The following is a 17036-nucleotide window of genomic DNA, read 5'->3' on the forward strand; positions in this document are numbered from 1 at the left end:
GGTGTATGTGATTTTTATATATGATTTTTCGTTCATGTGTTCATTCTTAGAGTTTGGATTTTTCTTTAATTGTAATTGGTTAGATTTTTCTTTTCCTATATAATCAGTATATTATAATTTTGGTGTGGCACTTAGACAGGAAGTCATTATTTTACTTGTTTGATTTCAGGAAGTCTCCCACCTTTGATGATACATAAGTAGAATTTGTTAAATCTCCACCTCTTACAATAAGGTTCGATCGAGTAAACTTATGCTAGAAGAAGCGCCAAAAAGTTATGTGGGGAATTAATATGTATTGTTTTACTTGTTTGATATTAAGAAGTGTCCTGCAGTTGATGATACAGAAGTAGAAGTTGTTAGATCTCCACCTCCTAACACCAGGTTCGATCGAGTAAACTTATGCTAGAAAAAGGGTCAAAAAGTAATGTGGGGAACTAATATGTATTGTTTTACTTATTTGATTTCAGGAAGTCTCTTGCCGTTGATGATACAGAAATAGAAGTTGTTAGATCTCCATCTCCTACAACCAGGTTTGATCGAGTAAACTTATGCTAGAAGAAGAGCCAAAAAGTCAAGTGGGAAACTAATATGTATTGTTTTACTTGTTTGATTTTAGGAAGTCTCATGCCGTTGATGATACAGAATAGAAGTTTTTAGATCTCCACCTCCTATAACCGGGTTGGATCGAGTAAACTTATGTTAGAAGAAGGATCAAAAAGTCATGTGGGGAACTAATATTTATTATTTTACTTGTTTTATTTAAGGAAGTCTCCTGCCGTTGATGATACAGAAGTAGAAGTTGTTAGATCTCCACCTCCTACAACTAGGTTCGATCGAGTAAACTTATGCTAGAAGAAGGGCCAAAATGTCATCCGGGGAACTAATATGTATAATTTTACTTGTTTGATTTTAGGAAGTCTCCTGTCGTTTATAATACACTAGTAGAAGTTGTTAGATCTCCACCTCCTACAACCAAGTTCGATCGAGTAAACTTATGCTAGAAGAAGGACCAAAAAGTCATGTGGGGAACTAATATGTATTGTTATACTTATTTGATTTCAGGAAGTCTTCTGTCGTTGATGATACAAAAGTAAAAGTTGTTAGATCTCCACCACCTAGAACCAAGTTCGATCGAGTAACCTTATGCTAGAAGAAGGGCCAAAAAGTCATGTGGGGAACTAATATGTATTATTTTACTTGTTTGATTTTAGGAAGTGTCTTGCTGTTGATGATACTTAAGTAACAGTTGTTAGATCTTAACCTCCTACAAGCAGGTTCGATCAAGTAACCTTATGCTAGAAGAAGGGCCAAAAAGTCATGTGGGGAACTAATATGTATTATTTTACTTGTTTGATTTTAGGAAGTCTCCTGCTGTTGATGATACAGAAGTAGAAATTGTTAGATCTCCACCTCCACTTAAGAATATTACCATAATCATTAGACAAGGAAGAAGAGCTATAGTAATTACTAAATTCCCTAGAATCAGTGATCATGAAAAGATCAAAGGAATTGAGTGGAGACAAGTCTCAATCTAAACTTCTAGCCCTATATCAAAGTTTGTACCATATTGGCTAGCAATCCCAAAGTAAGAACTATTACAACTCAACTGGATGTGATGTTTAGGGTACCAACTATCAAACCTATGGACGATGAGGTCTACACAGTTCCAAATATAGAAGTTATATTGTCTATCTTTAAATTTAACTAATGTTGTTCGTTCAGCCTTAAGAACAGTTGGGGACCATCCACAAGCACCAAAATTATTACCTCGGGAGGCATCATCTTAAACTTCCCAAGGGGTCATATTCTTCATATAGTGGTTGCCCGCCACATTGTCCTTATCCTCCTCGTCAGCTGGTACTGGAACTTGTTTCCAGTCCAAAAATTTTGGGACTTTAAAGTCATTGGTGGATTGTTCTTTGCCGAGAAGGGCGCAAAACTTCAAGTTGTTCTCATGTAACAAGAAGTCAGCAACTCGCAACCCATAAGGAAGGCCAAGAAGGATCATGTGCCTCTTTTCGATCTCAGGAGTTGGGACAGGTCTCGTGGTAATCGCTGTTAACATAACAAAGAACGAACTTAGTAAAGTATGGAAAACATATATTGTACTAAAACTAAAATCCAAGTTTTTTGAAAAGAACTATACTTACGTATAATTTGAAATTTTGTTGTGTTGATGGAGAAAAGACCAGTGGTCCAAAAGAGGTCATCCTTGAACTCTTTTTTGTTCGGAAATCTCACAACGATCTTATGGTCATTGGTGTGGGTCCCGAGGTAGTAGAAGCCTCCTACACCTCGTTTCCTCGTAGGGCAAGCTTTGACAGAATAAAAACAAAGAATTTCAAGTGGGGTTGGACACTCCCACTTCAGCATATGGTAGACTTTAAACATGCCAATATCATGTATGAGTTTCGTGTCAGTTGGAATGGGGCTATACCAAGGTAATTATAGAAATCTTTAAAATAGTCCTTGAGAGGGAGAACTGCCCCAACTCTTATATACTCGAGGCTCTAAGCGTCTATTCTGGAAGGCTCGCTAATGTTGTAACCTTCGTCTCAAACTAGACATTCAGGGGGATAACAACTCAACTCCCCCTTAGCAACAGACCTAATGCGACATCCCTATTCATTCCTGATGCCACATGATCTCAAAACATATTTAACATAAGGTTCAATAGAGCTAACTTTAGATTCAATTAATTCAGCTTCAAAGGTAATTGTGGGGTCTTGAGGGGTCTTTAATTTACGAGCTTTATGTGCCATTATCTCAAAGTCTAAGTCACCTGGTGAAAAAGCAATAGTGACTGGAGGTAAAAACATAGGCCTCACTAAGGGTATATGAACTAAGTTTAAGGGTTTAGGCCAAGCTGCTTCTCGCAAATACTGACGCCTACTCTCAATAACCTCTTGCAAAAATTGCCAAAAATGGCTAGAGGTTTCTTCTTGACAAGATTTACCAAGATGATCTCTAATTTTCTTATCATTTATTTTAAGAATGGTTTGAGGTCTTCGAGTTTTGGGCTTAAATTCTATGACAGAAAATTGACGATAAACTGGTTTAAAGGGTTCTGGAATTGTATATTCTGGGATAAATTGGGACATGATTAAAATAATAATGCCCCAATTCTTGGAAAAATAGAGCACAAATAAAACCCAAAACTCTGTGAATCGTATAACCTTAAAATTTTTCTAGCCCTAGAATTATTCAAATATTCAAAAATAAATCACCCAAGCAACAAAACAGTGCATACAAGAAACACATACCACGAAATTGAAACTGAAAGCATGAAGGAAAAATCAACAAAGAGAAATGCCACTTACTGGTTTGATGAGATGTTCTGTGTAAAAAAGGACTTCGCGATGAAGATTTTGGTGATCGAAAAGTTGGATTGTGATGATTTTGAAGAAAAAGAGCATAATCAGATGAGATCTGGAAGAAGAATGTGAGAGACAGAGAGGGCATGCAAATTCAAAAGAGGGGTGGTTGAGATTTTTTCGAAGCTTGAAGGTTTGTGGGCTGAAAATGGCAAAAATTTTGCACAATTTCAATTTTATACCTAAAAGGTGGCCACCGTACGATCAAAATAAATCTAATCCAACGGATGGGAACTATACACGAAAAGAACAGTCGAAGCATTAAATGAGAAATAATATGCCTCAAAGTTTTGAACTGCCAAATTCTAAGCATGCAAATTTTAAATGGAAAAATACGATAATACCCTTGAAGACATTTGAAAAGTCCTTTTTAATTAAAAAATACTTTTTAGGGGGTAATTATTATACCCGAAATTTGGCTATCAACCAGATGCTGACACGTGTACTTTAGGGGCCCGTTTGGTACGCAGGATTGGACTGGATTGGACTGAAAATGATTGGACTGGACTGGACAAGATTGGATTATGCTGAAAGTAATCCTGTGTTTGATTTAAGAATGGACTGAACTATTTTATTTATTTCCTTTTAAAAAAAAACTTAAATTAAATAAAAATATATAATAATAAATTAAAATTAAAATATATAATAATAAATAAATAATTCGTAGCAAAAAAAAATAATATATCATATATAATTAAGAATATATCATAAATATATAATAAAATATTTTGTCATATTTTTTATTTAATAAATAATTAAAATAGTAAAATAAAAATACTTGAATAATATAAAATTATTTATCTTAAACACTAATTTAATCACTAATTTAATATAAATATTCATTTTTTAAAATATTTATATAAATCTTTTAGTAATTTAAAAAAATATATAATTTTATTGTCATATTTTTTTTCTTAGAATCAATTTAAGTAACTATTATTTAATTAATAATATTCTAAATTTTAAAAACTTATGTATAATAATTCAAAATTATACATTTTCACTAATTTTAATGAATAAGTTTTTGATAAAAAAAAATATAATTAAATGTGTGATAATTATTTCCTTTAAATTCTTATTAAATTTAAAATATATTAATAAAATTTAAATTAAAAAAACGAAAAAAAAAAAAAAAAATCTCACCTGCATGGGATTATTTATCCCACCCTGCTGGATGGGATAAATAATCCCAGACAGATGAGGTTAACTGGATTAGTTATCCAGACTTCTAACATGCCCAAACACTGGATTGGACAAATTAGCCTATCTAATCCAATCCAGTCCTGCGTACCAAACGGGCCCTAGGAGGAATATGAATCAGCTCAATGATTGTAGTATTAAATTACATTATTAAATGTGACTTAAATAACTCATTTCAATAAAGAGCATTGATATTAGGCACCAGTGGTGCCTAGCACCTTTGCGACATGTCGCGTTGCGATTGGCTAGCGATACTCCTTAAAAGCTATTATATTAAATTATATGGGACCCGATACTTAGTTGTACCAATAGCGATATTGACACATATGAGGGTGTTAGGCACCATTGGTGCCCTTTAGCATTTCTCTTCAATAAATTATGGTTGATAGAAATATTCAAACTCACTGCCACATAAGTAAATGCAATATAAGAATAATAACTATTACCCGTTAAAGATTGGCGAGATAATAAGTCCATCTCGGGAAAGACAGCGTGCATAACAGAAGTGTTCAAGACGAGATAGTAAAGAGCTTGCAGATCATTGACCCACATACTTGGGAATAAAAGCCTGCAACTAATTGATCCACATATGTGTATATGGAGATAATAACTACATTCATCCATCTCGCCATTTATACGTAAAAATAACCACCTCGCTAATACCATCAAAGTAAAAGAGTATTGTGAGGAGAAGTATATCTATACTTAGCCTTTTTTCCTACAAGGACGGTAAGAAGGATAACTCGTACTTAGCGAGAGACAACCTTCATAGTCAACACAACCGTTTAAGGATAAAGACAAAAGAATGGTTGGGTAGTTATTAAATATTATTTCATGTGCATAGAAATGAAACATGAAGAATGTCCACGTTTCATGAGCATCTGTGAATGATTAAATCCTAAAGAAAACAACTGCCACCCTATACACCTATAAATAGGGACAGAATCTAGGGTAAAAGGGACGACAAATTTGAGAGAAAAAGCTATCTATTAGATTGATTGAGAGAATTTGTACTCTGTATCTAGATTATCATTCATAATAAGATGGACTCGTAGAGTATGTAGATTTTAACTACAAAACCACATAAAAATATCTAGTGTTCATTTATTATTATTATTAACTCTATAGTAATTTATTACATAAAATGTTCATATATTTAGTTAAAGAAAATCTGTGTTAACACATATGTGGATAGACATGTGGTAAAAGTATTGTGTATAATTTGATTATACATGACTGGATCGATTTGTAACAATATCTTTCATTAACATGTCATTTACCATGAAAGAGTTATTCATATCACAATGATAGTCATTAGTACATTAGTGTGAATTCTAAGTATACATGAACTCCTATTTGTGTTCATTGGGTTCCTTGATTCACATGTTAAAGTTTCTCAGAGAAGATGATTCTTACAACTTCTGTTATTGGAGCTTAATAACATGAGTGGATGGAAATATGTTATACAATAATGGAATCCAAGCTTTCCTAACGAATCGAATATTAGTTCATTTATAATGTTAATTCTAGGAGTGCAAACAGTTAGATCCAAATCTATAATAAGTTATAGATTAAGTGTTCACATTGAATTAATGGTACATTAGAAGGGTAAAATGGTAATTTTGACTAACTCTAATTATGAACTAATAATTGGAGGGTGAACTACTTATATTGATTATATCAATATACTACAAGTAAAAATTCAGTAAAAATAATTCTATATTGTCAAAGAGTGCAATTCCATATATATGGTGGATTAATAATAGAATTAATAAACTGGATTATTCCATTGATGAGATCGATAATAATCAAGTGTTTATTGGAGCTTCGAAATATAGGTCCATGGTCCCCAAGTCACCTCTATACAACACTATATAAGGGAAGGTTTTATTTGATGAGTAAATTGAGTAAGAATTAATTTCTGTTATCCCAAAATTTGCACAGCTGATGTGACCCTTACACGTAGCATGATTCAACCATCTCAGTGACCTGGTAAAGAACCTCCAGGCAGAAATATGTCTGGCAGGTTCATAGAAGGTTGGACAACTATAATTTGGCCATGATGTCCCCTACAACATCTGGTCGGATGCTCAACCTACCAGCTAGATAAAATGGGACCATCCTACAAGAGTGATTGTACAAGCCAAGCTTATAAAGAAGACAAGTGTCAAGGGATCTGACCGAATGACCAACATGCTGGCCAGATCTAACACTGCCAGGGATACCGGACAGAGATACGCAATCCTTGATCTCGTCTTCAGCAAGCTTCCACAAATATCTATAATTAAACCCTATAAACTTGAATTTAACAAATCTATCCGAGAGAGTAAAGGCTTTATCAAATCATAATTGTATCTTAGAAAATAGGGATATTTACTATTTTGTTTTCTCCTTTTTATGGAGCCATATGTACCAACTCTCTCCCTATAAATTAGGGGTGTTCGCGGTGCGGGTGGTGCGGTTTTTGACTATTTTTTCAAACCAACCTGCACATGCAGTTTTTCAAATTTCCCAAACCGCACCCGCACCGTAAAATTAAAAACCCGAAAAAACCGCACCGCAAAAAATAGTGCAATGCGGTGCAGTTTTTGTGGTTTATGCGGTTTCGACTATCACTAAATAATTAAACTATCACAAATACAACAAACTTTGAGCAAAACTTGTCAAAATACCATAAGGCTTGAAAATAAATATGAAAAAAAAAATTAAGTGTCAACAATACAATAATTAGTAGACTTTAAGTTTTTTTTTTTTTGAAAGAATAGTAGACTTTAAGTTGAATATTCACATATTGGACCTAAATAAATATAAAAATTGGTATTTTTATAATATGCGGTACGGTGCAGTTTGAACCGCATATTAACAATTTAAAACCGCAAACCGCACCGCGCGGTTTAGGAAAAATTCAAACCGCGACCGCACCGCAAAGAATTTCAAACCACATTTTTTTTGCAGTGTGGTGCGGTGCGGGCGGTTTGAGCGGTTTGGGCGGTTTGATGAATACCACTACTAGAAATAGTGAAGACAAGGGGAGGGGACCTAAAAAGTGAGAGTAACACTCATACTTACGAACCTGAGAGCACTTTGCTGCAAGATATCTGTAAACACTTTGAGAGTCGTAGCTAGAAATCACCTTGTCTTCCTTGGTGATCTGACTGATATTATCTCAAAAGTTGTACAATAAAAGGGGAGTAGGTCATTACCCACGTGCAAGGGGGCTGAACCTCTATAAATTCTGCGTGTCATTTAATTATTTATTATTCTAACCCCTTAATTAGTGTTTAATCAATATTTTTTAGACTCTAAGTCAGTTGGCTGTTTGCCCAGTCAACAATTTCTATGAAAAATAATTCTTAAGGGCAAAATAATAATTTATAAAAATTATTATTTTAAATAATTATAACATTATGAATTTTATAATTTTATAGTATTTACTAACGTAGTTTTATTTGATAAAATTATATTAACTAGTTAAATATAATATTATTCTTAAATAATATTAAAGAGATAAAATATATTAGTTTAATGAAAATAATATTTAATTTTAATCATTGTAAATTAAGAAATTACTAAAAATTAATCAATTATTATTTATTGACTTAATAAATAATAAATTTAATTTGTGATAAAATTAAAAAAAATTAATTTTGAACCTTAAAATATGACCCATATGTGTAGGCCTACCCACACGTGTAGGGTGACATATAAAGATCAATGATAATTTAGTTTGATTATTTTACTATTGAAATAAATTAAATTAAATTAATTAATTATCTTTTAATTATTGAATTATATATATTATTAGATAATCTATTTGATTAAAAGATAATATTAAAATAAAATGATATAATTGATTTTTGTTAATCAATTATATGATATTTATATTTGAATTTGAATTAAATTAACTATTATTTTTTATTTTAAAAAGGATTAAATAAAGGGTTTGTTTATAACCTTATATATATATGATATATATCGATATAACAAACAACATAAGAAAATAAGTGGATTGAGCGATACTTTCAGAGAAAAAATAGAATTAAAAAATAAGATTGGTTTTTTACACTCTCTCTTTTCATCTCTCTCTCTCTCTCTCTCTCTCTCCATCTCTCACGCCACACACACAATAATATGTAGTGAGATTTGTGTTCTTCCTTATCTCATCACAATATATCATGAGTTAAGAATATATTGTCATTACAAAACTATACTCATCCAATTGAATCTAGTAGCCCACTCTATTCTTGAGTGTGGAGGCTGGCTTGGAAGATCGTGATGTTTCATCTTCAACAAGTTCTTAGATTGGATGTTTGATAGTAATACAAAAAGATAGCGAGGATCCCTTGATAGGCTACAAGATGTATTACTTCTCCTTTCAATAGTATAGATTTAAACTATATATATATTATGTTGTGATCCTTTAGGATTATGGTTCATGTTGGATTACTTTATTTTTTAATAAAATTTGTCTTTGCTTTTCTAACTCTGATATGGACCATAAAAATTAACAGGTCCGACTTTATCATGTTTGTGGGTTGGATTTGTCTTCGAATTCAGAGCCGTGATCCGACTCCGTGGTGAGCTGATCCACTAACTTAATTAGGCGTGATAATGGGCCCGTCTTTGTTAATCTCAGGCCTTGGAAGTACACCTGTCACTTATTCATAAATACGGATAACAAACATGTCTAACTCGTTTAATGAATGGATTGTGTTCGGGTTGACTCGTCTAAACCGTTTAATGAACGAGTTGTGTTTAGGTTGATACGTCTAACACGAAATTGACCCGTTAATGACATATTTAAAGTTATTTTAGTAATTTAACAGGTCATAAATGGGTCATAAACATGTTGAGTATATCATAAACGTGTTAAACACGCCATTAATATATTAATGGGTTGACATGTTTAATCAAAATCTATTTATAAACGAGTTATATAGGTTGTGTCGTGTCAACCTGTTTATCGTGTTTGAGTTTTATTTTTTGATACAATTATTTAACAGATCGTGTTCGGGTAAAACACATACTTGTAATACATGGGTCTTGACACGACACAAACACGATCTGCGAACACGAATTGCAACTCCTTGTACCGGTGCACCCCTATCTGTTTCAACATCTTTTAGTCCAATTTATTTCATGGTTGTGTATGTTGTAGTCATTTAAGAACCCTCCAAAACTTTGAGAAACTCAGAAAAATTTAACACACTGAAAACAAGGTTCAAACAGTCTGTTGCATGTGTGACTCATTTATTTTATACATGTGTGAAATAGACTATTTAAACACTATTTTCTATATTATAAATTATTCTAAATTTTTCAAAATTTTGCTAGAGTCATAAATAACTGTTACGCACATGACTATGAAAGAAATTGGATTTTTTTTTTTTTTTTTCTGAATGCCAAAATAGTAGAGGATACATCAATATACTATTTTTTGAGGGTGCATTAGAGAAGCAACCTAAGTGATATTTACAATAAATAACTTTGGGGAATTCTATAGTGGACCGATGCATCCCTATTTGTTTCAATATCCAAGAGAATTTTTTAGTCTATTTTTTTATAGTCGTGTACATTGTAGTTATTTAAGATATTTTACAAAATTTTGAGAAATTTATAAAATTTTAACAAACCAAAAATAAGGTTTCAACAATTTATTGTACATGTGGCTATTTTATTTATATGCGTGAAAAAATTACTTTTTAAACACTGTTTTCTATATTGTAAATTATTTTAAATTTCTAAAAAATTTAAAAAATATTTTTAATAACTATAATGTACATCACTATAAAAAAAAATTAGACTGAAAAAACAGTATCAATTAGATCAGTACATATTTTTTTAGATGCATGGTAATAGCTAGGGGTGGTAAAACGTGTCATCGTGTCGTGTTCGTGTCATATTTTATGTGACCTGCTTCTATATTTCGTGCCAGGCGAGTCGATTCGTTTTTTGACTCGTAGCTAAATTTTTCAATCCTAACTCGACTCTTAAAAAGTCGTGTCGTGTTCGTATTGACCCTATGTAACCTATTTTGCTATTATTAAAGCTGGAAATATAAAGAAAAATAAAAATTTTAAGTTCCATTATAAAACTTATATGCATATACGTATATATAATTTGTTATATATATAATAATAATTAAAATTTTTATAATATTTTAATTTAAATTTAAAATTATTTAATTTAATATTAAATCACTAAATATATATTTTTTTTATATAATTATATCATTATTAATAATTTTTTATTTTATTTTATTTAAAAAATCGTGTCAAACATGTTAAATTCGTGTTAAGTGAGTCGTGTCGTGTTTGATCTATTTTTTTTCATGTTATGTCGTGTCGATCCATTTAGGATCCGTATCTAATTTTGCCGATCCTAACTTATAAAATTTGTGTCGTATTCGTAATCGTGTACAATGTTGAAACTCGTTTTTTTAATAAATTATTATTAAAAAAAAAACTTTTTATATAAAATTTGAGATGGCCCTGTTTTAGTCCAACAAAATGACTTCATAAAAATAGTTTGAAAAGACGAAAGTACCCTTACTGTGCCAGATCGGTAATGTATGAGTTTCAGAGGCTGTACCTGTCCTTTTCATCTTTTACTTATTTTTCGCTGTAAAAAACAGCGGGGCCACTTGGGCTCCTATTTTGGAATTATTGGTGGTTACTACAGCTGGCTTCACCATATTTATAAAATATAAAATAGGATAAAATTTGAATTTCAAAAATAGAGACACAACCACCGTTGATCCTGCTAAATCTGACCGTTGATGTTCTCTCTCATCAGTTTTTGAAAATCACAACTCACCTCCACTATTTTTTTCAACCTTTAATTATTTTAAAATTAACCACACTCTCAAATCCCACTCTCTCTCTCATAAAATTAAAATTAAAAAATAAATAATAAAATTAAAATAAAATTAAAATAAAATTGAGCCGTTTGAATCACTTTTTCTATATATAAAAACCAAAACCTTCGTCCCCACTCTAACCCTAAATTTTCATTTCCTCTCTTTCTCTCTCTAAAACTTCCTCCCTCTCTCTCTCTAAACTTCTCTGCTTTCGGTTTTTTTTTTTGGTGTAATCGAAAATGAGGGAAATTCTTCACATCCAGGGAGGCCAATGCGGTAACCAGATCGGAGCTAAGTTCTGGGAAGTTGTTTGTGCCGAGCACGGCATTGATTCCACCGGAAAGTACCAGGGAGACTCAGATCTCCAACTTGAGAGGATCAATGTCTACTATAACGAAGCCAGTTGTGGTAGATTTGTTCCCAGAGCTGTACTCATGGATCTTGAACCTGGAACTATGGATAGCATCAGATCTGGTCCTTACGGCCAGATCTTCAGACCTGACAACTTTGTTTTCGGTCAATCTGGTGCTGGAAACAACTGGGCCAAAGGTCATTACACCGAGGGTGCTGAGTTGATCGATTCCGTTCTTGATGTTGTTCGTAAAGAGGCCGAAAACTGCGATTGTCTGCAAGGTGTTTGTTGAAATGATTCTGTTAGTTTTATGTTTTTATGTGCTTTGTTTTTTGTTCTGTTTGATTTTAATCCAGTTTCTTTGTGCGGTTTTAGGTTTCCAGGTCTGTCATTCCCTCGGAGGAGGGACTGGATCTGGAATGGGTACCCTTTTGATCTCAAAGATTAGAGAGGAATACCCTGACCGGATGATGCTTACGTTCTCCGTTTTCCCTTCACCTAAGGTCTCCGACACAGTTGTTGAACCATACAATGCAACTTTGTCTGTTCATCAACTCGTTGAAAACGCAGACGAGTGTATGGTTCTTGACAACGAAGCTCTTTACGACATTTGCTTCCGTACCCTGAAATTAACCACTCCTAGCTGTAAGTTTCTTCACTTTCTGTTTTGTATTTTCAACAGATCTAGTTATATAGTCGAAATGGGTTTCCATATAGCTATTCTGTCGGTTATTGCATGTATTTTGAACGGATCTAGTTGAAACATTGGTGTTTTCAGTACCTTTTCTACAGATCTAAGAACATTGTTTTGAAAACCGTATTCATTTTCTTTGATCTTTTGATTTAGTGTGAATCTTAATTGAGTTTATTATTCCATGATATTTCCTTGTGGGTATATTGTTTTATGTTATCACTTGTACAGATCTAGTCAAAACTTTTGAAATTGGGATACTAATGCTTGAATACGGTTAATTTATGTTTGAGCAGTTGGTGATTTAAACCACTTGATCTCCGCAACAATGTCTGGAGTCACATGCTGTTTGAGATTCCCTGGACAGTTGAACTCTGATCTTAGAAAGCTTGCCGTCAACCTCATTCCCTTCCCTCGTCTCCACTTTTTCATGGTGGGTTTTGCTCCTCTAACTTCCCGTGGTTCTCAGCAGTACAGGGCCCTAACTGTTCCGGAGCTTACCCAGCAAATGTGGGATGCAAAGAACATGATGTGCGCTGCAGATCCCCGCCATGGTCGGTACCTCACAGCCTCAGCCATGTTTAGAGGCAAGATGAGCACCAAGGAGGTTGATGAGCAGATGATCAATGTCCAGAACAAGAATTCATCCTACTTTGTTGAATGGATTCCCAACAATGTCAAGTCCACCGTTTGTGACATCCCACCAACTGGCCTGAAAATGGCATCCACTTTCATTGGAAACTCAACATCCATCCAGGAGATGTTCCGTCGTGTGAGTGAGCAATTTACAGCTATGTTCAGGAGAAAAGCTTTCTTGCATTGGTACACTGGCGAGGGCATGGATGAAATGGAATTCACTGAAGCCGAGAGCAACATGAATGATCTTGTGTCCGAGTACCAGCAGTACCAGGATGCTACTGCTGAGGAGGACGATTACTATGATGAGGAAGAGGAGGAAGCTCAAGAGATGTGAAGAAGTTGTGGGGTTTTGAATTAAACAAAACAGCATATATGCGTGGGTTGATTATGATTTAGGCAAATGAGATTATTGATGGCTAAGCTAAGATTACTATATAATACCACAAAACCACCTGGTTGCCGGTCTCTGGCAATGGTGTTTTTTGGTTGCTTTGTAGTAGGGACAAATATTAATCTGTCTGAAATTTGTTTCTGTTGATTTAGTGTTGTTTTCATATGGTTTTAAGCAGACATGAAATCTTGAGATATGTGCTTGTGTTTACGTTTTTATATTTTGTTCATATAATGTTTTTGTTTCACTAAGACTACTTTCTACTACTACTCGTACCACTGCTACTACGAAGCATATGCTATAGTGTTTTCTATTTTTGTTTGTGTGTTTTATTTTTGTTGAAATCCGTTGTCATACAATTGAATTTGCATTACTATCTTCTCAAATATTAATCTATTTTCTCACTGTCATAATTTGAGCCAAGTTTAAACGAGTCAAACATTTGAATTAGAATGACCAGTATTATTCAGACCAACGCCAGTTTTCATTAAGACTACTTTCTACTATTATTTTTTGGTACTAGAAACACAAAGGTTGCAGATTATTTTGATTAAATTACATTGTTGAGAAAAAAAATTTGAGATGCGTTTGAACCTTTACTCAAATACGAAAATACCATTATTTTTCTGACCCAGAGCATGTGTTATTAGGCTCAACCACACCTGTTGAATGAAGGAAATCTCTTGACTTCCAGCCACTAGTTAGGAGGAAATCCCTTGACTTCGCTTATGGCCCTATGCAGTAAAGAAAGCAAGTGCGGCGGGCTAAAATTCCATTCGAAGTAACGTAACAGGATTCGATGTTGCACCATCTTCTACACTTCTTTGGATTTGGAATTTTTCGAGAATAGTCCAAGATAGAAAGCACACTTGAGAACAAAGCTTCTAGCATGAGTAGAGATCCACAACACCCAAAGCCTCGCCACTAGAGGTTGGGGATAATGATCCACCATATTGGAGATGCAGCCACTTGAGAGCCATATCCCGAGTGTTAGCACTTAAAATATCATTTTGTCACTTAAATATGTTATATGAGTTGGTAGTTAGTTATTGAAGTTAGTTAAGTTTGTTTCTTTTCCTGGCTTTTCTGTAACTGTAATCTTGTTTTGGACTTCTATAAATAAAAATGCTTTCACTAATTGTCAGCTATTTCAATATTTTTCTTTGCTGTTCTCAAATTGTGTTCTGTAATGCTATTGTTCTTTAGAGATGGTATTAGAAGTCCCTGACTCACCTCCACGTCGTCTTTAACCTTAAATCCTGGTACTACCACTGGCTACTGCCCCAACTAATCCTGCTCCAAACCCAACTCCATGAAACCCTTTCTCTCATTCCCTCACATCCTCTCTAACACTCAAATTAGATTAGCTCAATTTTCTTTTTTGGAAATCGCTAGTGGTGCCTACGGTTATTGGCCATGACCTTGATGAAATCCTATTCACTAGCGTTTCCCCTCCTCAGCTCTTGGTTACTAGTGCTCCTAATCCAGAATGTCATCAATGGTGTCGTAAAAATCAACTTCTGCTCTCTTGGCTGCGATAGTCTATGTCGAAGAGTCTTCTTGCTTCTGTTTCCAACTACACCACCTCTTTCACTATGTGACGTGCTCTTAAGCAAAAGCTTTCCTCACAAACCAAGGCTCGCCGTCTGTAGTTGAAGGGGAAATTCTCTCTTCTTCAAAAGGGAAATCTCACCATATTTGATTATGTTGATAAGGTCCAGTCGATCTACGATGCTCTTGCTGTCGTGAGTTCTCTAGTTAGCGGTCAAGATCTTGTTCTGCAACTCCTTCGTGGTTTGGGTCCCAAATTTTACTCTTTTGTCTCTAGAATCACTTCAAGAAGTGAATCTTTATCAATCAAAGAAGTTCAGGCATTGCTTGTTTCCCATGAAATTCGTCTCGAACATCACAACGCCGTGAATGATATCAATGTCAAGCTCCAAGCCAATCTTGTTGTTTGTTCAAGATGCACGAACGATGTTTGATCTTTTGCTAATCCAAAAGTTGGTCTAGCTGACTCCTCCTATTAACCAATGGATCGTGGAAGAGGTTTTCCTCGATTCAACCAGTCTAAAGTAATTTGTCAAGTTTGTATGAAAAGTGGTCACATGGCTCCCCCTTTTCATTATCATTTTGACAAGAATTGTACAACACAAAAGCCCTGAGCTGGAGTTTGATTATGATCCACAAGCACACTCCACCACGATGATTCAAGACTTAGGTAATGACCATTCCTGGTTTGCAGAAATCGGTGCCACGACCCATGTTACTTTTGATAACACCAATCTTGATTCTTATATGGTATATAATGGCTCTGAATCTCTAGCTGTTGGCGATGGTAAGAGATTATTAATCTCTCATATAGGTTCTTCTACTCTCATTTCATCTAACAATTCTTGTTCTTTACATCTAAATTCAGTATTACGGGTTCCCTCTATTACCAAAAATCTTGTTAGTGTCTCTAAACTAACTCAAGACAATATTTTTTTTAATTTCATAAATACTGTTGTTTTGTTAAGGACAAGGAAATCGGAGTTGTATTGCTCAAAAGGAAAGCTAGAGATGGCCTTTATCTCCTTAGTGATTCTTCAAGTCGAGCAAGATCGAATTTACAGTGCAACCTTGCCACTACTTCAGATACTTTAGTTGATTCATTCTGTAATTCCAATTGTAATTGCATATTTGAGAATATTTTCTCTCAGTTCAATTGTAATAAACCTTCAATCAATAAAATTGATTTCTTGTCTGTCTGTACATTTTGTTTTCTATTCATCTAAATATGATGATGTCAATTTGTGGCACCAAACTGCTTCCCCAGTCATCCAATTCTAGCTCCATCAACAACCTACAATTTTGTAATGCCTGTCAAAAAGGCAAGTCACAAGTTGCCTTTTCTTATGTTAAATAGTCATGTTGAACAACCATTAGAACTAGTTCATAGTGGCCTTTGGGGACCATGTCATGTGGCATCTAAAGATGGTCAATAATATTAAATACAATTATTGGATGACTATAGCCGATTCACTTAGATATACCCACTAACTTTGAAATCTCAAGCTTTTGACATGTTTGTTAGATTCAAAAGCATGGCAAAAAAGCAACTTGGTTTACCTATAAAGAGTGTTCAAGTAAATGGTGATGGTGAATACAAACTCTTTTCCAAGTTCTTAGCAGATCAAGAAATTTTGCTCTCTCATCCTTGTCTTCATAATCATGAGTAGAATGGAAGAGCAGAGAGAAAGCATAGACGCATCACTAAAATTGGACTCACATTGGTAGCATAGTCTGGTTTGGATCTTACTCACTTGTGGCATGATTTACAGTGTGCTACCTTTACCATTAACAGGTTACCAACCCTTGTGCCACACAACATAAGTCCTTATGAATGTCTCTTTGGGACTCCTGATAATAACATTTTAAAGCCATTTGGATGTGACTGCTTTCCCCCACCTAAGGTCCTACAACTCACAAGATGGATTTCTGGACAAAATAATGTCTTTTTCTTGGTTACTCTCCTTTTCACAAAGGGT

The 17036-nt window shown here is 34.0% G+C and overlaps 1 protein-coding gene across 1 annotated transcript; it reads left to right on the forward strand.

Annotated features, from left to right (window-relative positions):
* Positions 1–11411: 11411 nt before the first annotated feature.
* LOC115697610 (tubulin beta-8 chain) lies at positions 11412–13757 on the forward strand. Its single transcript, XM_030624682.2, has 3 exons — positions 11412–12066; positions 12161–12430; positions 12773–13757. The coding sequence occupies exons 1-3, from the start codon at positions 11673–11675 to the stop codon at positions 13447–13449; spliced, it is 1341 nt and encodes a 446-aa protein (XP_030480542.1). The 5' UTR covers positions 11412–11672; the 3' UTR covers positions 13450–13757.
* Positions 13758–17036: the final 3279 nt, after the last annotated feature.

This window comes from Cannabis sativa, chromosome 7, assembly GCF_029168945.1.
Source record: "Cannabis sativa cultivar Pink pepper isolate KNU-18-1 chromosome 7, ASM2916894v1, whole genome shotgun sequence".
Lineage (NCBI taxonomy): Eukaryota > Viridiplantae > Streptophyta > Magnoliopsida > Rosales > Cannabaceae > Cannabis > Cannabis sativa.